This window comes from Rhinolophus sinicus, linkage group LG07 (assembly GCF_036562045.2).
Source record: "Rhinolophus sinicus isolate RSC01 linkage group LG07, ASM3656204v1, whole genome shotgun sequence".
Classification (NCBI taxonomy): domain Eukaryota; kingdom Metazoa; phylum Chordata; class Mammalia; order Chiroptera; family Rhinolophidae; genus Rhinolophus; species Rhinolophus sinicus.
This window is the reverse complement of record NC_133757.1, coordinates 78987434-79008210: the sequence shown is the minus strand read 5'-3', so window position 1 is coordinate 79008210 and position 20777 is coordinate 78987434. Positions and strand designations below refer to the sequence as shown.

At 56.9% G+C, this 20777-nt stretch overlaps 1 protein-coding gene across 6 annotated transcripts in view; it reads left to right on the top strand.

Annotated features, from left to right (window-relative positions):
• Positions 1–2090: 2090 nt before the first annotated feature.
• Positions 2091–20777, top strand: part of KCNN1 (potassium calcium-activated channel subfamily N member 1) — a 28870-nt gene continuing 10183 nt past the window's right edge. The window contains exons 1-6 of one of the 6 annotated variants that reach the window (XM_074337897.1): positions 2091–2196; positions 4937–5053; positions 13199–13681; positions 14443–14538; positions 16832–17250; positions 20065–20206. In XM_074337897.1, coding sequence (XP_074193998.1) covers positions 13280–13681; positions 14443–14538; positions 16832–17250; positions 20065–20206 — 1059 coding nt within the window. In that variant the 5' untranslated portion in view covers positions 2091–2196; positions 4937–5053; positions 13199–13279. Of the gene's footprint in view, positions 2197–3119; positions 3243–4936; positions 5054–8614; positions 8854–13198; positions 13682–14442; positions 14539–16831; positions 17251–20064; positions 20207–20777 lie in introns of those variants that run through there. The other 5 variants (XM_074337896.1, XM_074337899.1, XM_074337898.1 and 2 more) reach the window with 5 other exon arrangements.

The following is a 20777-nucleotide window of genomic DNA, read 5'->3' as shown; positions in this document are numbered from 1 at the left end:
TGGCCAAGAAATGAAATGCGCAAGGGCGTGGCACTCACACGCACCTTCAGGGACCTTCATTCTCCCTTAATTCACAGGCCCCCCCACCCCTCCAAAACCTCCGCCATTAGCCTGGCCCTGCTAAGGTGTTATGTTCTTGCTCAGCCCAATCCCTTCACTTCTTGGAACCTCCAGGACTCCCATTGTAGGCCTGTCACCCCAGGACCCTCCTCCCCAACTGCCAGGCTTCCCCCTCAATCTCTGGGCTAATAGCATATAGTAGGTACTGGAAAAAACATTTGAGGGTAATTTTAGGGAGGCAAGTAAAGGGGGTAGTGTTTGATTTCTCAACAGGGACAGGTGTGTGTTCTGTACCATGCGGGCACATGCCTCTCTCTGAGCCTTTGTACAGTTTTCCTTTTATCCCTCCCTTTGGTTTCAAAAGCACAAAATAATAAAAACTTATGGAAAAACTAATAGCAGGGGAAGAGTCAGCCCCAGTGCCCCTGGCCCTAGGCTGCCTGCAGCACCTCCCCTCCTCCCCTTCCCAGCTTTGCTCATCATACTTATTTGTCATGGGAACACAAACAGTTGCTCCTCTCGCCTAGTTTCCACTCAACAGGCCAGGAACTTGGTATCTGTGGGTCATTTGTCCCAAAAGTGTGTTATTCTGAAAATGAGCTAAGTGGTCCGGGGGTTGGGATCATGTGGGTGTTTTCAATTTCGCTGTTCTAAGCAATGCCCCTTCAGAAGCAGGTCCTGGAACTTTTGTCTCAGGTCCTATGGATGCTTTCCAGGGTAGCTACCCTGTTTCCCCGAAAATAAGACCTAGCCTGACAATAAGCTCTAATGAGTCTTTTGGAGCAAAAATTAATATGAGACCCGGTATTATATTATATTGTATTAACATTATATTATATTATACCTGGTCTTATAGTAAAATAAGACCAGGTCTTATATTAATTTTTGCTCCAAAAAACGCATTAGAGATGATGGTCTGGCTAGGTCTTATTTTCCGGGAAACATGCTAGATGGGTGGTGCTGTCCCTTTATTGGGGCTGGGTGGCTTCTGTGATGGTGCTGGGTCGGAGTGGCCCCCTTCTCTCATCAGCCAGGTCCAAGTTGCACTGGGTCCCACATCCCCTGGGAAACAAGGTGACAAAGTGAATAGACCACACCAGGGATTGAAGACAATGAACTAGTGTGATATGCTCAGAGAAGGGAGGACTCTAGGCAGGACATGACATTGGACTGGGCTCTGAAAGACAATAGGGGGTGAGGAGAGCCAGGGAAGGGTGACTCTGGCAAAAGGAACAGCAAATGCAAAGGCCCTAAGGCTGGGCTGGTTAGGAGAAACACTGGGCATGGCCAGAGCATGGTGAGTGACAGCAGAAAGGCTGGAACAAAGGGGAGTGGGAGCCAGACCACGCAGGACTTTGAAGAAGGGGTGACTCAGGATCCTTCTCTTGGTTCAAGGAGGGGGGTGTTGGTTATTTGTGGTAGGGACCCCACCAGTCACATGGACGAAGATGGAATTCTGTGTCTACATCATGGAGAAGGGACTGTGGGGAGACAGTGGGATGAAGAGCTGTGGGATTGGGAGGGACCTTCTGGGGGGCTCCACCGGGCAATTGTGGGGGTTCAAGGCCAGGGGACACCCCCAATGATGTGTGCCTTGTGACTGCTAGCTCCTTACTATCCCTCGCTGTTTCGCACCAAGGCACGGGGGCTTCAGCCTACACCCACGGGTGGAGAGTCACACCCACGGAGATGCTGGGTGGGGCCCCTCTTCTGTTGGATCTTCGGTACCCCCAGCCTTCTCCTCTCTGCCTCCAGAATGCAGAGTCCTAGCCTTTCATCCTACCCCCGGCCCCCCCCCCCCCGCCCCTTTGTTCTCTTTCCCTCCATGCACTGACGGCCAGTCACGCTGGCAGCACCCTCTGAGCGCCATCTCACACAGTGGAAGAGGATGAGCTCCCAGTTTCCCCCCATCCCAGCCTGCCCTGCGCCGCGGAATCCCGGCCTCGGACCCTGCCCAGGGAGCACATTACCTTTTACCAGATGCTCCTGGCGGCGGTGGGGGTGGTGGTGGATGGGGAGGGCTATTTTTAGAATGAATGGAAGAAAGGGGGGAACAACAACAAAAAAGGATGGAGGCTTGTAGAAGCCTTCTGGCTCCCAAGAGGAAACCCCCCTCTCTCCAGGCCAAGGCAAAAGGTGGGTGGGGGTTCAGAGGGCGGCGTGGGGAGAACTCCATAATCTGGGAGGGCGCCACGCTTCCTGGAGCGGGGGTGGCGTGGTGGGGGGGTGGGAAGCTGGAGGAGAAGAGCAAAACGTAGCCGGCAGCCCCACATACTCCCCAGAGCCGGAAGGACCCCAGAGGTGGACGCTGTCCAGTTGCTAAAGCGAAACTGAGGTTCAGAGAACAGTCTTGGCAGGACCAAGGTCACCGGAGGGGCTGAGCCCTGGGCTGCCCCACTCCATCCTCTAGTGTCTCAGCCCCTGGGAGCTACATTGTTCTAATTTGACAATGACCTTCGCAATCTGCCGCCCAGGCCTCTGCCATTCACCCTCAGCGGGGTCTCCCAATGGTGCGGGCGGAGGGGAGACTTCAGGGCCCAACAATGAACACAGAAGTTTTCTGTGGTTTGTTTTCTGCTCACCTGGGGTGCCCCCACCTTCACTAGGGCTTTTCAGCCCAGGCGACGTCATCAGCTGTCCGAGGCCTCCCAATTCCCCCTGGAACCCCCAGGCCCTAGAACTCACTCAGGGCGGGAGGATGCTTAATTGCTTTCCCCTCACTCCCTGGCTGCAGGCCTTCCCGGACACCGGAGCGCGACTCCCAGAGTAAGGGGACAGCAGTATTCTGTGCTGCTGGGGCGCTGGGTCCTGGCCAGGGGCTCCCCTTCTCTGAGTCTCAGTTTCCCCATCTGTGAAATGAGCGCTTTGGTCTTGAGGCGGCAGAAGGTCCTCCCAGCTATTGGAGCATTTTCTCTGAGGTTTGCAGGCACGCCCCTGCGGGGAGGGGGCTTTCTGGAGACAAGGAGGGGGATTCCCCCTAGAGCGGGGTCGCTCTGTGGCCCCTCCCTGCGCGGGGTGGGCGCCCTCTCCGGGGCGGCGGGGCGGGGCCCGGGACGACGGGGAGGGGGCGCTCTGCGGCGGCGCGCGCACCCCTCCGGCTTGCACGCCCTTGCCCTGGCGTGCACTTGCCTTCGCGCTCCGGCCAGGCGCGGGGCACCGGCCGCGGCGGTCGTCTCTGGCTGGTGAGTAGGCAATAGGGGGAGGTTCGGGGGTCCAGGGTGGAGGTCCCAGCGGCGCTCCCCTTCTTGGTGGTGGGCGCATCAGTCGGGGTGTACCCGACTTGGGGAATTCAAAGGGGGATCTGCGAAAGGGAAACCCCTTTCATCCCCCGCCAACACCAAGCCCGGAGTCAGCTCCAGACCCCCCTCCCCCAATACCTTTATGAGGTGGGGGCTCCCGCTCCTGCAATTTGTGGTGCAGAGACATCCCCCTACCGGAGTGAAGGTGAGGACCTGAAGACCTCTCACGCAGCCCTTGGTGGGGGTTGGGGAAGGGAAGGACTGGTCCCCTTGCCCCCTTCTACGCCACTCCCCAGTCCTTTCTCTCCGAGTGTGTGGCAGGATTCCCCCGCCCCGCGGCAGAGTGACAGGATCCCCACCACCACCACCACCAGCCAACTGTGTTTGGGAGCTGACTCTGCTCTCTTCCATAAGCTTCTTCCCTCCCCGTCCCCACGCCCATAGACTTGGAGAGGGGCCAAGGCCCAGAGAGGTTTAGCATTTACCCAAGGTCACCCAGCTGGGCAGGGGGCTGAGCTGGGTTTGTGGCACTTACTAACCCCAGAACCCCAGCGAGTGTCAGCATTAGGGTTTTCTGCTCCCTGCCTTTAACAGCAGGTGCAAGGGCCCTGTCTGGGAGCCCTGGAACTGGGGGGTGGGGTGGGGTGAAGGTTTCCTTACTCTCCCCAAGTCTCTCCATCCTGCTGGAGACTCAGCCAGGACTGAGTGGAGAAGTCCCTGGCCTGGCTCCCTCCTCCAGGCTCCCAGGTCTCTAGTCCCCCCTGACACCACCACCCCCCCAGCCACATTGGACTGCTCAAGACCTCAAAGGAAATCCCTGGGGGTGGGGAGACTTACAGATGGGTGAGCCAGAGCATCGTGAGCTGGTAGAATAATCTCCACTCTGATGCACCTGCCTGGTGGGTGACCTTGGTCCCCTGCCCTCCCAGGGTCATAGTCAGCTCCTAAATCCCCCTGGCTGGCCCCACCCCAGACCCTTGGGGAGAGAAAAGGGAGCTGGGACATCCACAGCTGACTGTGTTTCCCTTTCAGTCCCATTCTGGGGTCTGGCCATGCCTCCTCACCCTTCCCCACAGTGGGACTGCTCTGTGTCCCCTTCTGCCCCCTCATATGGGTACTCGGAAGACCATCCTGTATAAACAGAGGGAATACCGTAAGAGAGCGACAGGCCCCAAAGCAGCAGTAGACAGGGGCAGAATATGGAGGTAGCCAAGAATAGAGCTGGTGGAGCCAGGAATCCCTGGTGCCTTCATCCTCACACCTGTCCCAACCTCACACACTCAGATCTCCCCATGATGAAGGAATTGGAGGGCATGGGGGAGGACAGGGAACAGCATGGGGAAAGGCAGATAGAGTTTTCGGAGAGCAGTGTCCAGTGGAAAGAGGTGGGTCCTCCAGGGCGGGGGCCTGGCCTGGAAGAAGGTATCCACAGGGACTTGCTAATGGGCCTGAGGGAGGAAACAGGGCCCTACTGGACAGACAATGCCACCCATCTTAAGTTTCCTTGAAATTTACAAGGTGACCAAGCTTGTCAGAGTGCAGATATGCTATAAAGACCATTGCAGTATGGGAACTGTCTGTACCCCACCCTCCTGGGGCCCTGCCTCCACCTCACACCCCATGTCTGGTCCTTACAGGTCAAGGGGAAAAGAAAGGTGGCCACAGCCCCCCCAACAGCCAAGTGGTAACACAGCAGGACTGAAGGGGACAGGCCCTTTGGTGCTGGCTTGTCAGGAAGACCCCTTCACCCCAGGGTGAGTGAATCTCAGACTCAGGTCACCTTTGGGGGTGAGGATGGCCCAGGGGCAGGATAGAAAAACTGGTGACTTAAGAAAAAGTGCCAACCTTTGAAATATTATTAACAAAATAGTAATGATGATGATAATGAGTATGCTTAGATCCCCCAGTCACTGTCCACTTTCTCTGATCACTGGTGGTGAGGAACCTGCTCAGAGAGGCTAGGAGACCCACCCAGTGACAGACACCCAGAAGGGGGAAGTTGAACTAGGTTAGAAGGCCAGACCCCCAGTCTCCACCAGCTGGCTCCTGTGGCCGCACTCCCTGGGGACAGCCTTTAGGGAGCAGCTCTTTTGCTCCTTATTTTTCCAGCTGAATGGATAAGACAGTCCAGGGCAGGGCCCCATGGTTGTGGCAGGGGCTCCCCAACCTCGTGGCTTTGTGGGGACTCCATGCTTATGACAAGCTGATTCCTTGCCTGCCTCTCACCCCCAGTCCTACTTCCTCTTCCGGAGCAGGGACTGAGGGGTCAGTGGGCTGCCCAAGGGGAGGACCAGGGGGTACCAGGCGCAGCCCCTCCCCATTCCTCCCTTGCCTCATTTCTTCCATGGACCATATGCAAGGGTCAGTTGGACAAGTATTTATTAATCAAGATCTTATCTTGCCCGCTGGAGTTTGTTTGGATTTTGTGTGTGTGCTTTTGTCACCGTAGTATCCCCACCTCAAGGCTTGCATACAGGAGGCGCTCAATAAATGCTGATAGAATAAAGGAAGCTTCTCCAAAGTCCCTGAATCTGGGTAGCCCAGGAACAAGCCCTCTGGGACACCTGCCCCTGTTCCTGCCCCAACAATTCCCAGGACCTTAGGGGGCTTAACCCTCCATGACTTCTGCTCTGCTCAGAATCCCACACAGCCCTGCTGGTGGGATTATTGCCCCCCTCTGACTCGCCCCACCCTGTTTGCCCCTTTCCTCTAACCCCACTGGTCTCTTTCTCTTCCTCTCAGATGCCCTCCTTGGTCCCACCTCAGGGCCTGTGCCCTTGCAATGCCCTCCACCAGGTGTACCCTTTTCCTAAGCTCTTCCAGAGCCGGCTCCTGGGCCCCTGTTGAATGCTCTCTCCCTCCTGTGACTACCCTAGTTAAAGTCTTCCCATCCCCATTCCTACTTTTTCCCCACTTCATCAAATCTTTTCCTAATACTTGTATATATTTAGAATTCTTATTTGGAGAGGGTTGTCCACCTCTTCTAGAAGTTCAGCTCTAAGAGGGGCAGGTTTGTATCTGTCTCAGACTAGGTATCTCCAGCACCAGACACAGAAGGAGCTTGGTGGATATGTGAATGAATGAATAAATGAATGAATGAATGAATTGAGTGAATACCTTCATACCTTCTCCACCCTGCCATCCCACACTCACAGGGGAATCAGGGTCTGGCTTCCCTTCAGGTAGCCATCAATTAGACCCAGGATGGGGCTGAGATTTCTGTGCATGCATAGTTGGGGGTGTTGGAGGGCCACCCCTGGCCACCCCCACTCAGACTGTTGCCTCTGGGTCCCTCAGCTCTTGTGAGGTTCTCCCAGCTCTCCTGCACCCACACCCTGGACCACTGTCCCTGGAGAACGGGCTCCATGTTCAGCTACCAGCCTCTCCCCTGTCTGGTCTGCAGGCTATTTCCTGGGGGCATGAATCCTGGGGCACCAAGCCATCCTCGGGTCCCTTCTGGCCAACTATGGGCTTAAGGGCACTGTTGGCAATGGAGACCCAGGTGGCCTCCACCCATTGCCCTACCGCTGTCCACCACTGCCAGCCTTGTCTCTATGAGATGAGGTCCAAGTAGGCAGCAGTGCAGGCTTGGGCAGGAGGTTGATCAGTCACCAGGTCAACTGTCCTACGTTTGGCAGCTTGAAGGGGGTCCCTGACCCCTCAGGGCAGGTGAACCCACAGGGGCAAGAGGGTCTTTCGTCTTTCCAGGGCAAGAAGGTGGGTACAGAGCCCCTGAGGCCTGGGCAGGGCGGGAGGACTTGAGGGGCCTCTGGGGGGTGGGGTAGCCGATATTTTTGTGAATTTGTGAATTTCTGGATGTTTACATGTTAGACTTGAATTCAGAAAGTGTCAAATGCTGCAGGGTCCCCACAGCAGCCTGTGCAGTCCGGGGTCAGCCTGTGGGCATGGCGTGAATGCTTGTCATGGGATAGGGACCCATATGTGGGCGGGGCATTGAGTGTGGTGTAGGGATGTGTGCCATATACTGAGGGAGATGTGGGTGGCTTCATCAGTGTTGTAGAAAGAGCTCCCAGTGGCCCAGTCAGGGGAACAGTCAGTGCAAAGGCCTAGGTGGGAATGGCCACGGGGAGATGGGAGGCTTGGGTGGGGTTGGTGAGAGGATAGGAGGATGCAGGAGGGATGGTGCATGGCAGAGAATGACCCCTTTAGAGTCACCACAACCCCACTCCTGGCGCCCTTGACAGCAAGGGATGGGTGGTCCCCAAGCCTCCACTTCTAGACCCTCACAGCCCTGGGCACTGTCACCACAGACAGGCCTTCCTCTGGGTGTTCCAGACAGGTGGGGGTGAAGAACAGGTTCTTCAGAAGAGGGACAGGAGTCTGCTGACCCTGGGCCGTCACCTGGCCCTGCTCAGACTCACCACCATCAACGGCCCACAGGGCCAACCCCTGCCCAAGCAGTTGTCTACTCATTCATTCATTCGGTTCAGCCATTTTCTGGGCCGCAGAGGAAACAACAGATCCTGACCTGGTACAAAGCTCAGGTCCAGGAAGAAAACAGATGTGGGGCTTGGAGAGAGATGGGGGAGCTGCTGCCTTCAGGAGCCCCCAGGCTGGAGAGACACCAGACTCAGTCACCCCAGGTAGGGACAAGGTGAGGCTGAAGTTGTGAGGCCACCTGGGGGAGGAGGAGGTCCTGGTCCCCAAGGCTCCCTGCAGTTACCATTAATGTTGAATGAATGAATTGCCCAAGGACGGCCTTGATGCCAGGGGAAAATGGTACAGTTTTGGGGACCCCCCCAAACTAGTCTCCTGCTGTCCTGCCATCCTGGCATTGGTTTACAGGGTTAGAACTGGGATAGGAAGCAGAGTACCAAAGAAGGTGGCCTTGAACCCTATGCCCAGCAGGCACCCCCTTGACCCCTGGAAGACCCCTGGCCCAACTACTAGGCACTTGGCACTTGCCAACATTCTGCTCCCCCACCCCAAGGCTCCCCCACACGGAACAGACGTGTGATGAGGTCATTTCGAGAAGGAGGTGTGCAGTCGCTTTGCAAAGTTGTCCCCTCAGCAAGTGCGTGTGGCTTACAAAGGTTGAGGGGTGCCTGGAGTTTGGGGGACCTAATTTTGGGAGGGGGATGCTAGGAGTTCCCGAGGGCTGTCAAGGGCAGGAGTTGTCGCTTGGCTAATGTCCCCTCCATCGCGCGCGGCAAGAGGGCGAGTTTGAGGAACGCCGAACGCTGTGGGGGGTCGAACAGGGCAAGAGGAATGAGGGATCTTTAAATGTAGGCGGTGCTTGCGGGGTCGGAGGGGGCGGGGCCAACCCGGGCTCAGCCAATCGGCAGCGCCGCCCGCGTCGCACCGCCCCCTCTTCTCCCGTCCCGGGCGGGCGCTCGCCCCCCTGTCCGGCCCGTGCACAGGGCGGCGGGGTATGCGCCCACCGCTGCGGTCCCCTACCCCACCACCCCTGGGCCCCGCGCCCCACCGCTTCAGCCCGCCCCCGCTACGACTCCGGCCCCCGCCTGGGGGTCCTTGGCCGCGCGGGACCCTGTCACCTCCAGCCTCGTCCGCATGCCCGAGTCGAGCCCCGCAGGTACGGGTTGGGATGAGCTGGGGCGCCCGGGGAGGGAGGCAAGTCCAGGAGGGGGACGTGGTTTGGGGCAGGGGACACGGGGAGGGGAATGTGTCTGGGCACTGCCCGGTGAGTGACGAGTCTCAGACCCCCATCGCAGAGGGGGAGGGTGCCTGGTTCTCTTTGGGGGTGCAGAGCAGTGAGTCTCAAACTCCATCGATATAGTGGGGGAGCTCTCAGCGTGGAGGCAGTGACCCGGGACTGACTTGGGAACGAGGGGGAGGAGACCCTCCGCACTGGCCCCTGGATCCAGTGGTCAGGAGCAACCCCGCAGGGGTCAGGGAGCTCAGTTCTGCGTGGACAGAAGACCGCGTACCCCGCACAGGGCAATGCCCTGCTGTCCTGAAGGCGGCCCATAGATGTGAGTGCTGGAGGCTGGGGCCGAGTGGGAGAAGCTGACGGAGATGGAGCAGTGTGGAGGGCGCTAGTGGAGGCAGCCTTGGGGGGCAGGGCTAATTGCACCCTGCTGGCTGCTGGCAGGTCCCTGATGGGTGGTGATTGGAAAGCCTAGGGGATCCGTAGGTCAGCCAACTGCCTTGCTGCACCCTCACCAGGTAGCTCATGGGGCGGGACGGCAAGCTAAGCTTGTCCACCCTGCAGAGATAGGACCCCAAGAGGGCTGGAATGGGGGTGTCCTGGGGTCCTTCCCCACCCTCCACAGGGACACATGACCCACGACTCGCCCACACATCCTGGAAGGTTCCACCATGTGCTGCTCTGGTTCCTGGGAGCAGAGGGGTGGGTATTTTGCCCCATAGGGGCCTCTGCCTCGGGGATAGACAGTACAGGGGTACCTTTTCTTGGTCAAGCTCTGAAGGACAGAGCATTGTCAGGCAGCAGCACTGCAACAGGTATACCCCCAGCCACATGCTAAGATTTTCCACTCAGATCTGTCTACCCACCCTGTTGGGTGGGCACCAAGAAGCCCCTTTACTGAAGAGACAGTGGAGGAGGGGCTGGGATGCCGAAAGGTCCCTCGCGGCGGCAGCCGCTGCAACCAACCTGTCATTTGTAAAAGGGCTCATGGGAGGGCCCTTGGGGTCTGGTCGAGTTTCTTTGTCTTCCTGTTGGGTGAGAGAGTGCCTTGCTCCCTGCCACCCTCCCATCTTTCTCAGCTCCTCAAGAACCCTCCTGGGTGTCTCCTGGGATGGCATGGAAGGGGTTTTTGCTCATCCCCCCACCCTGGCCTTCAGGGAACCAAGGTATCATGCCCCAGACACACGTGACAAATTTTGGCCACTCCAGGGTCCCTCAAAATAATGCAGCCTACAGGGTGTTTCTCCTCTTTTAGGGGAGCTCCTTGGGGAACTTGGGAGACTTCACCCAGAAAAAAAATGTACTTTTTCATGGACACCCAAATTTTGGCCAGGATTTCAGAGGGGCTCTAGATTCTTTGAAAGTCCCTGAAGATCCCAGGAACCCCAGCTTTAGGTGCAGGTTTCAGTGGGGGAGGGTTAGGTAGATCTGGGAAGGGGAGGGGTCTCTTGTCTGTGGGTCTTTCTGGTTCCACTCAGCCTTTAGAAATAGGCTGCCCCCACCTTCTGTGGGATCTCAGGCAGCCAGTCTGTCATTCTATTTTCTCTGAAGTCATGGGAGGGGTTGGCACTCACCATGCCTGTGCCCTGAGCTCTGAGGCCCAACAAGGGCAGGGCCAGGCTGCTTCCCTTTCCAGATAATAGCTTGTCAAGAGGAAACCAGACAGGTCCAACCACTAACTGCCCCCCTGTTGACACTGACTTAGTCCCTGGCCTTCTGTCTGTGTGACCCTGGGCAAAGTACTGAACCTCTCTGAACCTTGTCTCCTGTCTATAAAATGGGGTCAGGGACGCTACCTGCATCACCAAGTGGCAATGGGGATTAAATGTGATAATTCTGTTAAAGGGCTCCACCTACAGTAAGCACTAGATGCACATTAACGGGCACCAAGAATGCCCTCCACCCTTCTGCTCTCAAGGAAGCCACCTGCCACCTATTTTCCCCACCCCTTCCCTGCCCAGGGCACCTTAGGATGAGGCTGCCAGCCTAGGAGGAGCATGGCTGAATTTGGCCTGTGCTTCGGGCGGCTGAGTCACATCCTCAAATTGCATCTTCATCAGTGTATTTCCGAAGGTCATCTGCAGGGCCCCGACCCACTCCCGGTCCTGTCTGCCAGGCCACCCTCCTCTCTTGCCTATGCCCCCAAGAGCCATGAGCAGGGACCTGCATTTTCAGGAAGGATGATAGGAAGGGTGCCAATGGTTTCCTAGTCCCCTAGGTGAGGGCAGGGTCTGGGGTTACTGCACGTGTGTCCTGGTGATAAGCTGCCAGACCCGCGTAGCAGCTAATGGCCCTTAGGGTGGGGGGCAGGGTCTCCCCCCACCCTAAGATTGGCACCCAAGTGTTTGTGAGGACACAGAGAGACTAGGGCCAAGGTCAGCCTTATAAATTGTAAAGTGCTGGGCCTGGAGAAGGCTAGCCCATGTGAACTGTGAAGTACTGAGCCTATGTGAGTCCACGCCTTATAAACTTTGAGGTACTGGGCCTGCAGGAGACCAGCCCATACAACTCGTGAAGTGCTGCACCAGCAGAGACCAGGCCTTATAAACTGTGAAGTTTCAGACCACAGGTGGCCACGGCATGGTTGAAGTAATGGGTGAGAGTGGTGAAGAAGGGACATGTTCTAAGACTCATGAGGTCACTTGCCATGGAAGGAATGTTTTTTGGGCTCCTACTGTATGCTGGCACCAATGTCTGGGGACATGTAGTTAGCAGGACAAACCCAGTCTGGGGAGGGGGGTGCTAGACAAGGGTGCAGGTGGTCGTGCGACACATGGGATGGACACCTTGGCCAAGGTCGCCCATTGCTGCCCTGCAGCATAGCTCCTTATAGCTCATTCCTGACATGACAGTTTCCACGTCTGTCACCTGCCGAGCACAGGTTCAGGGCTGGGGAAACGTCCTGTCTGTGTACACAGCTCCCTCTTCCCAGGCGCCCAGCACATGAAGGCCTGGCCTGTATAAAGGGGACAACACTTTGGCCCACTGCCCACAGCTGCCCCGCTTATTGAGAGAATCCCACCAGGCAGCCTGGTCCAGGATCTGCCCTGTGAAGGGAAACAGTCCCTTCACAGCATGGTGCCTCAGTTTCCCTAGCTGTAAAACTGGCCAACTCCCAGGACCCCCTTCTTGGGGGTATTTCAAGAATTAAGGAGAAAGTTTGTGTGAGGGACAGAGCCTGGCACGTAGTAGATATTCAATAAATGTTGGCAGGGTGGCTACAGGTGGCATGTGAGGGTGAGAGAGTGGGCTAGATTGGGTCTGGCTCGTCGGAACCCAGCAGACCAGACTCCAGGCAGGATCATTGAGGTCCCTGCTCTCCCACATGACACCAAAGGATACAACTCCACAAAAGGACAGAATCTGAGGATCTTGGGTGATCAGATAGTCTGCTCCTTCGTGGCCTGGTGGGGAAAATGAGGCTGGCTCGGGGTCACAGGGCCAGGCCAAGCACCTCTCACAGGTCCTATAGAATTAGTTCAGGAATCTTAGAGTTAAATCTTGGATTGCCACATTGGTCTTGGAATACATTTGGAGACCATGGACCACCCTCAGCCCAGGCAGGAAGGATCTGAGAGTCTCTGTAACCCCAGCGTCTGTCCCTAATGTCTCCTCAGCCATACCCTGTGCCTGCATAAGCATGTTCAGGCCTTGGGCCAACTTGAGGGGAGGAACTGGAGGCTCAGTAGTGTCTGTCCAAGAGCCTGAAGGTCAGGAGGAGACGACCCGGATTGGAACCACCTCCCAACTGTACACCTATGCGGCCCCCAGTTCTCCTAGGCAAACCTGCTGGCAGATTCCATCTCAAGGCATGCAGAAGTGTTTAGTGGGTATTGGCTGTGTGGTAGGCATTGTGCTAGGTACTTGGAGATACAGAAAATCCATAGGCAAAGGTCCAGTAGGAGGGTGTTCCAGGCAGAGGGCATAGTACATGCAAAGGCCCTGAGGCAGGATCAAGCTTGTCAGGATGGGTGACAGGGAGGCCAGTATGACTGGAAGGGAGTGACTCTAGGGAGACTGAGAAGGATCACAGCTTGGGAGTTGGACCACAGAGGGCTTTCTGCCCACAGTAAAGAGTTTGTTTTTTTATGCAACAGCACTGGGGAGCCATAGGAGGGTTTTAGCAGGGGAGGGACATAGGTGACTCGGTTGTTTCTGGGATGGTGAACCCCCATGTCAGCTTCCCTGGGTTCATGGCCTCCCGAACCTCAGCATGTTCTGGAGTGGCCCTCTGGCAGTTGGCGTGACCATGTCCCCCATGCCCCTGCAGGTCAGCGTGGGAGCCCAGCTGCTGAGCCATGCCGGGCCCCAGGCGGCCTGCAGCGAGTCCAAGCCCAGCACCCACATAGTCATGAACAGCCACAGCCACAATGGCTGTGGGGGGCGGCCGCTGGGCAGCGGGCCGGGGGCCCTGGGCCGAGACCCTCTGGACCCAGAGGCTGGCCGCCCCTCACAGCCCCCGCACAGCCCAGGCCTCCAGGTGGTGGTGGCCAAGAATGAGCCAGGCCGGCTTTCGCCCGGCAGCCCCCGGGGACAGCTCCAGGACCAGGAGGAGGAGGAAGACGATGAGGAGGATGAGGTGGGCAGTCAGAGGGGCTCAGGGAAGCCCCCCAATGTGGGCCACCGCCTGGGCCATCGGCGGGTGCTCTTCGAGAAGCGGAAGCGCCTCAGCGACTACGCCCTCATCTTTGGCATGTTTGGCATCGTTGTCATGGTGACAGAGACGGAGCTGTCCTGGGGGGTCTACACCAAGGTAGGTACTACCCTTCCCCTTGGTATTCCAGGGAGACCCCGCTGGTGACACCGGGCTCTCTGCTGCCCCTTGGGCATGGGATAGGGGCACATTGGCCCCAGGAGAGATGGGTGGGGGGGTCCTGGGGAGCCCTGGAGATGGGAGGTGAGGGGGGCCCTCAGGGTCCTGCTATGCCCACTTTCTGGGGGTGGCAGGGAGGCTGCAGATGGGGGCGGAGGCTCCAGCCCATTTCCCTACCTGCACCAAGGGACTGAACCCTGACTAAAGGTGGGGAAGGGTCTGTCCCCCAGGACAGGCCAGATAAGGGAACTGCAGACAAGGCCGAGGTGGGGGGCAAGGAAAGAGCCCCATCACCCAAGCAGTTGGGGCTGGGTTAGAACATGACTGTGTGTCCCGTTGTGCTGCGACAGTGTGGGAGGACAGAGAGGTCAGGGCTGTGTCAGCCCATAAACTAAAGTGTTATGCCTGTGTGGGGCCAGGTCTTATAAACTGTGAAGTACTGTACCCACATGAGGCCAAGCCTTATAAATTGTGACATGCTGGGCCTTTAAGAGCCCAGGCCTTATAAACCATGAAGTCCTTGGCCCACAGGAGACCAGGTCTTATAAACTGTTAAGTGCTGGACCCATCTTGCTGTTAGCCCAGGCCTAAGGAGTAAGGACAGGAGCATCGCTTCCTGAGCGAAGTGCGCAGGCGTGGGGGGTTGGAGGACTACCCACCCCCTCAGCATCCGTCCTGCTGTCTGCTCTCTCTCTGCCCAGGAGTCCCTGTACTCATTTGCACTCAAATGCCTCATCAGCCTCTCCACCGTCATCCTGCTGGGCCTGGTTGTCCTCTACCATGCCAGGGAGATCCAGGTCAGTGCCCAGCTGAGCTGGGGTGCTCCCCTTCCTGTGCCCCCACACAAGCCACCTGGGACCTCAGCCTCTTAAACATAAAAGGACCAATAGCCTCCTTACTGGAAAAAAAAAAGATCTGTGTGAAGACACACTGTTTAGACCACTCTACATTTTCCTGGAACGCATGTCTATGTTTTCATTTTTATTGATTATTCGAGAAAGAAAGGGACAATGGAGAGCATGAGGTGAGCTAGGGTCTGGCTCACCTGGGGCGTTTTCACAGCCCTGGGGTCTTCTGAGGTTTTGCAGTGGTGGAAACCAATGTTTGTAACACCAGGCTCCTTTCCTTCTTTGATCAGACCCTGCATTTAAAAGATTTATTACATGCCAGGGAGTTTGTTCTTCTGTGTTGGGAGTTAATAAAAAGCAGGTTGGGCCTGAGTTCAGCTCAGGGCATATTGGGCAGGTGTGCCCACAGCGGGCAGACATCACCTGTAGACACCAAAGGTTGTCAGGTTTGGCTTCTCTCTGGCCTCTGACCCCTGACAGTCTGGCAGGAGATGGGCATAGGAAGATCCTGCGTGGATTGCACCCTATGCCGATGTCTGTGGGGAACGCTACTGGAGTCTGGCATGCAAGATAGGCCCCGGATGTGGCTGGGGGCAGCAGGGAGGGGACAGTGACACCTGAGCTAGAAGGAAGCAGTTCTGAGGGTACAGTCCCTGGGGATGATAGTCTACTGGTTCCTCAAAAAATTAAACATGGAGTTACCATATGACCCAGCAATTTTACTCCTAGGTGTAGAGCCAAGAGAAACAAAGACATCCACACAAAAACTTGTACATGGATGCTCATAGCAGCCCTAGTCACAATAGCTAAAAAGTGGAAACATCCCAGATGTTGGTTAACCAGTGTATGGATGAACAAAATGTGGTCCATGCATGTAGTGGAATTGTTATTCATTGTATTATTCATATATTATGTTATTGTATTCATATACTCGTATTATTCATATATTGTATTATTTGGCCATACAAAAAGAATGAAGCACTGTATGACTTTGCCGGGGCTGCCGTAACAAAGTTCCGCAGCTGAGCGGCTTAAACAACAGAAATTTCTTCTCACAGTTCTGGAGGCTGCAAATCCAAGACAAGGTGCCAGCAGGGTTGCTTCCTGGTGAGGCCTCTCTCCTTGACTTGCAAGTGACCACTTTCCTGCTGTATCCTCTCGGGGCATTTTCCTAGTTTCCCTGGTCTCTCTTCCTCCTAGAAGGACACAGTCCTGTAGAATGAGGTCCCCACCCCCATGACCTCATTTAAACTGAATCACTTCTTTAAAGGCCCTGTCTCCAAATACAGTCACAGTGGGCTTCAACATATGAATTTTGAGGGGACACAATTCAGTCCAGAACACTCCATCCTCTGGCCCATCCCCCAATTCATGTCCTTCTCCCATGCAAAATACACTTACCGCATCCTAATAGCCCCCCAAATCTGAACCCATTCCAGCATCCACTTGAGGTCCCAAGTCTTATTTAAATATGATCTAAATCATATTTAAGATCTGGGTGCGATTGAGGCAAGATTCTTCTCCCGCTGTGAACCAGACAAGTCACATCCTTCCAAAACACAGTGGTAAGAGGCAGAGGATAGACTGTCCCGTTCTAAAAGCGAGAATCCAAAGGAAGAAAGGGGTGATGGAGTTCTAAGTAAGTCTAAGAGCTGGCAAGGTAGAGTCCATGAGTTTTGAAGACTCAGGAGCAATCCTCTTGGCTCTACCTTCGAGGCCCAGTGGGGTGGCAGGGTCACGCCTTTGGCTCTGGGTGGTGGCCTTTTGAGTCTGGCTTCTTTCACTCAGCATGATATAATCCAGGTTCATCCAGTGGTAGCATGTCAGTGCTTCATTCCTTTTTATACATGAGGAATATTCCACTGTGCGGATGGACACATTTTGTTCACCCACTCATCCTTTGACAGCCACTTGAGTTGTTTTCATTTTTGGCTATTGTGAACAGAGCTGCTGTGCTTGTGTGTGTACAAGGATTTGTTCTAACACCTGTTTTCATTTCTCTTGTGTATCCCACCTAGGAGTGGGATTGCTGGGACATGGTCACTCTCTGTTGAACTTTTTGGGGACCACCTGTCCCATGTTTAGTTTGAATTGTGGCCAACCCTCACATCTGGGGAGTTTCGCCTGTGAGGCCATTTTTCCTGTAAAAGCCGAGCAGGTGGGGTTCTGGGTCGGGATCTTCTGGGGGCGGTGCTGGTTGTGTGTCAGAGACCCCCGCCTCCCTCCCGCCTGCCCTCTGCAGCTGTTCATGGTGGACAACGGGGCGGACGACTGGCGCATAGCAATGACGTGCGAGCGCGTCCTCCTCATCTCCCTGGAGCTGGCGGTGTGTGCCATCCATCCGGTGCCGGGCCACTACCGCTTCACGTGGACCGCACGGCTGGCCTTCACGTACGCGCCGGCGGCGGCCGAGGCGGACGTGGACGTGCTGCTGTCCGTGCCCATGTTCCTGCGCCTGTACCTGCTGGGCCGCGTGATGCTGCTCCACAGCAAGATCTTCACCGACGCCTCGTCCCGCAGCATCGGGGCGCTCAACAAGATCACCTTCAACACGCGCTTCGTCATGAAGACGCTCATGACTATCTGCCCGGGCACCGTGCTGCTCGTCTTCAGCATCTCCTCCTGGATCATCGCTGCCTGGACCGTGCGAGTCTGCGAGAGGTGAGCCTTCGCCCCGAACCCCAGCCTGGTGGCCCCCATGCCCACTCATGACTTCAGTGACCCAGGCCCCCCCTGGCCATCTCCTCTGTCCCCTTGATTCCCCGCCCCCTCCCCCCTCAGTTCCTGGCCTCAGTGACTGTCCCTCAACCCTGGGACTCCAGCTTTGTGTCCTTAGCTACCCCTGGCCCCTATCCCAACCTGCAACCCTCTTGGACCCCAGCCCTCTCTCCCTCCCCCCATCCCCTCTTTCTCCCACTCCTCCCTTCTGTGGGCAGCTGACCTCTAACCTCTGGCTCAGATGGTGGAGGCAGCAGGAACAGGGACGCCCCCCATCTGCCTGTCCCCCCACAATTTAACCTGCTCTCCTTCTCCCCTCTGCCCACCCCACCGGACTATAGGGAAAACATGTGAGTCCCACCCTCGGCCGAGCTGTACGCACAGAGCTGCTACCACTGGGCTGCCCGTCAGGAATTTAAGATTAGCTGCCACCAGGGGAGGGAATAGGGAGGGGAGGTGGGGTGGCCAGGACCAGCCAGAGCCCATGGGGTGCCAGGAGAGCCCGTCCCTGCACCAAGGCCAGGTGGGATTGAGTCAGTCCCAGGACAGCTGGAGGCAGGCCACTCTCAGGTTATATCCACTGGGCACCCTTGGGGGCCTTGTCTCCAGGGCTTGGAGAGGAAAAAGGGCTTAGCTCTGGTGTCTTGTTTGGGCAGCTGACCCCCGAGTCTGGAGCCTGGGGTGAAGGAATACTGACTCAGCCTTTAGGACCCCCACTTGGGATTTGTTCTGAACAGCCCTGGAAAGTGGCAGGCTGTCAACCCACCTTACAGATTAGGAAACTGAGGCTCTCAGGGGCAAAGAGACACTCCCAAGGGCCTGTTCCTGGTTGTCTCCAGATGCCTGGGGGGCTCCAGGGGAGGGCGGGGCTTTGCTGGGCCTCTTAGGGCAGAAGGGTAGCTCATCCCCGAGGAGTCTCTCCTGCCTTGTGCCTCACTGGGTAAGGCCCTGGAGGGTTGGTGCTGTGACTTGGCTTCCTGGGGGGGGGGGGTCCCTGGGATGGACCTGTTCCCTAGGACCCCATTCCTCACCCCTTCTAGCCCCTCGTCTATGGCCTCCGCCTCTTCCTGACCTGGGCCTTACAGGGGTGAGAGCCCAGCTCTTCCTGTCATGGAGGCTTACCATCTGGATGTCACATGGGGTCTCCTTGGACTCCTGACATACCCCAATGCCAATTCTCACAGCCCATCCCCTACCCAGTCGGGGTGGGCTCAGGATTAAGGTCTGGGGAGTGAGAGAAGGGTGCCCCTCATCAGGCATCCCTGAGGTCTGGGCTTGGTCATTTGAGGGGTCCCTGGGTGGAGGCGGGAATGGGACAGGGCCGGGGGTGGGCAGCCAATCCTAAATTCTGAGCCCATGATGCTGCTTGAAGCCTTGTTCCCCCCCTGTGGCTCTGTCCCACCCCCACCCCACCTCCCGCATGTCCCCCACTCCCTGGTCCTGGGTGGTCCTGGGTGATTCTGCAGCGCCTCCCATAGGGGAACCCGAGCCTGGGACTCCCCCACCCATGGTTAGAGGGCCTTCCTCTCCTCCTGCCTCCTGGGTGGGGACGCTGGTCTCGCAAGAGGAGGAAGCTGGGACAGCTTGGGGCTCAGGTACCTAGTGACAGATGGCGGTCAGTTCCTGTTTCCTCGCACCCAACCAGCAGCCTGGAAGTTCCCCAGCAGGACGGAGACTCCCAAACACTAGACCTGCTGAAAAGGCCTCCATCCCTTCCACCCCACATTGGGGCTTCCCGTCCATCTCCCCCCCAACCCTTGAACTCCTGACCCCAGCCCCTTCTGCCTGGAACAGCCCTCCCCTAGTTCCTCCTGCCACACTCCGGCCAGGGGCCCACCGCCTCTGTGTCACCTCAGTTGACCTCTAACCTTGAACCCCTCCAGGGGAGGTCTCTACCCACTGGTATGGGTATCAGACTGCCTGAGGTCTGGGAAGGAGGGGGTCAGCTGGAAAGGGCTCCCCCGAGCTGGAGGGGTTTTACAGGCTGGGGGCTGGGCTGGAGTAGAACCTTGAGTTGCCTCAGACCCAGAAAACCAGCCCCTCAGCTGTGGCCACGGTCCCAGGCAGGGCTGTGATGGGGGTAAGATAATGTACTTTGCAAGGCCTTGGGGCCTGTCTCCACACACACACACCGAAAGCTTAGCCCCAGGCCTTTCCCCAGTGACAAGTAAGGTGTCTCCTTTCTCCTCACTCCCAGACCAACCCTAGTCCTGAGATTGGGACAACTGGTGCTGCCCTCCACATATTAAAGTCCCCTCTTCTCCCAAGTCCTGGCGTGCGATCCTCCAGCTTCCCATCTCCCTCAGTAGTCCTCCTCCCTCCTTAGGCCTCTCTGGGGAAGTTCTTCATGGTTTCTGACCCGAATCCTTACCTCCACTCCCTGCCGCTTCTGGCACCCGTGGCCACCCATGTCCATGTCTATCTATGTCTGTCTTTGGGTGGGGGATCGTGGCACACGCATGAACATATATGGATGCACCCTCACCTGGACCCCTCTCTGCCCCGTGACCAGGGCCAGGATGGCAGATGTCCCAGGCAGCAGCTTGGGGGTGGGGTGTAGGCATGGGGGTGGAAGGGAGGCTGGGAGGAGTGTGTGGGTGCCCTCTGCCCCGGGAGCTAACCATCCCCTCCACAACCATGCCTTTATCACTCTGAACCCCCAGAGTGACTAGTCCCTACAGTAAGGCACGGTCCCAGGGGATGTGATGAAGGCAGAGGGACCTGAGTGGGCTGACCAGCCCTCCCTGCTCTCCCCAGGTATCACGATAAGCAGGAAGTGACCAGCAACTTCCTGGGAGCCATGTGGCTTATCTCCATCACCTTCCTCTCCATTGGCTACGGTGACATGGTGCCCCACACCTACTGCGGGAAGGGTGTGTGCCTGCTCACCGGCATCATGGTAAGGGCCAGGGCCCTTGCACACCCCCACTGACAGGGAACTCACCCCATCGTGAGCTGTACCACACCACAGTCCCTTGTATCCACCCACCCCTCTGCCACCACCCTACTTACCTCTGAAGTGACCTGGAATCCACACCTTTAGCTTCCTGGGGACATCTCTTGGGCTCTTCCAGCCCTAGATGTGCAGCCCCCACTGTGCCTGCCCAACCAGATGCTGTGGTCCACTCTGACCAAAGTGTCATTGTTGCCCCTTTATCCTCCACTTGCCCAATTCAGAGTGGATCTAGAGCAAGGGGTTTGGTACTTCCATGCCTGTTTCCCTGGCTGTAAACAGTGTCCTATTCCCCTGCTTATTGTAAGGACTGAATCTGTTCATTTATGTGAAATACCTAGAACCATGAATGCCCAGTCAATTCCCCACCCTTACCTGATTTGCGGGGTGGCCTGAGCATGTCACTGAACCTCCGTGGTGTGAAGTTTATCTCATGTGACTTAGTAGACCCAGGCAACACCCCATCTCCTCCAGAGACTTCTTGAGTTGGTCACTGGTGAGGGCAACCTTTGACATC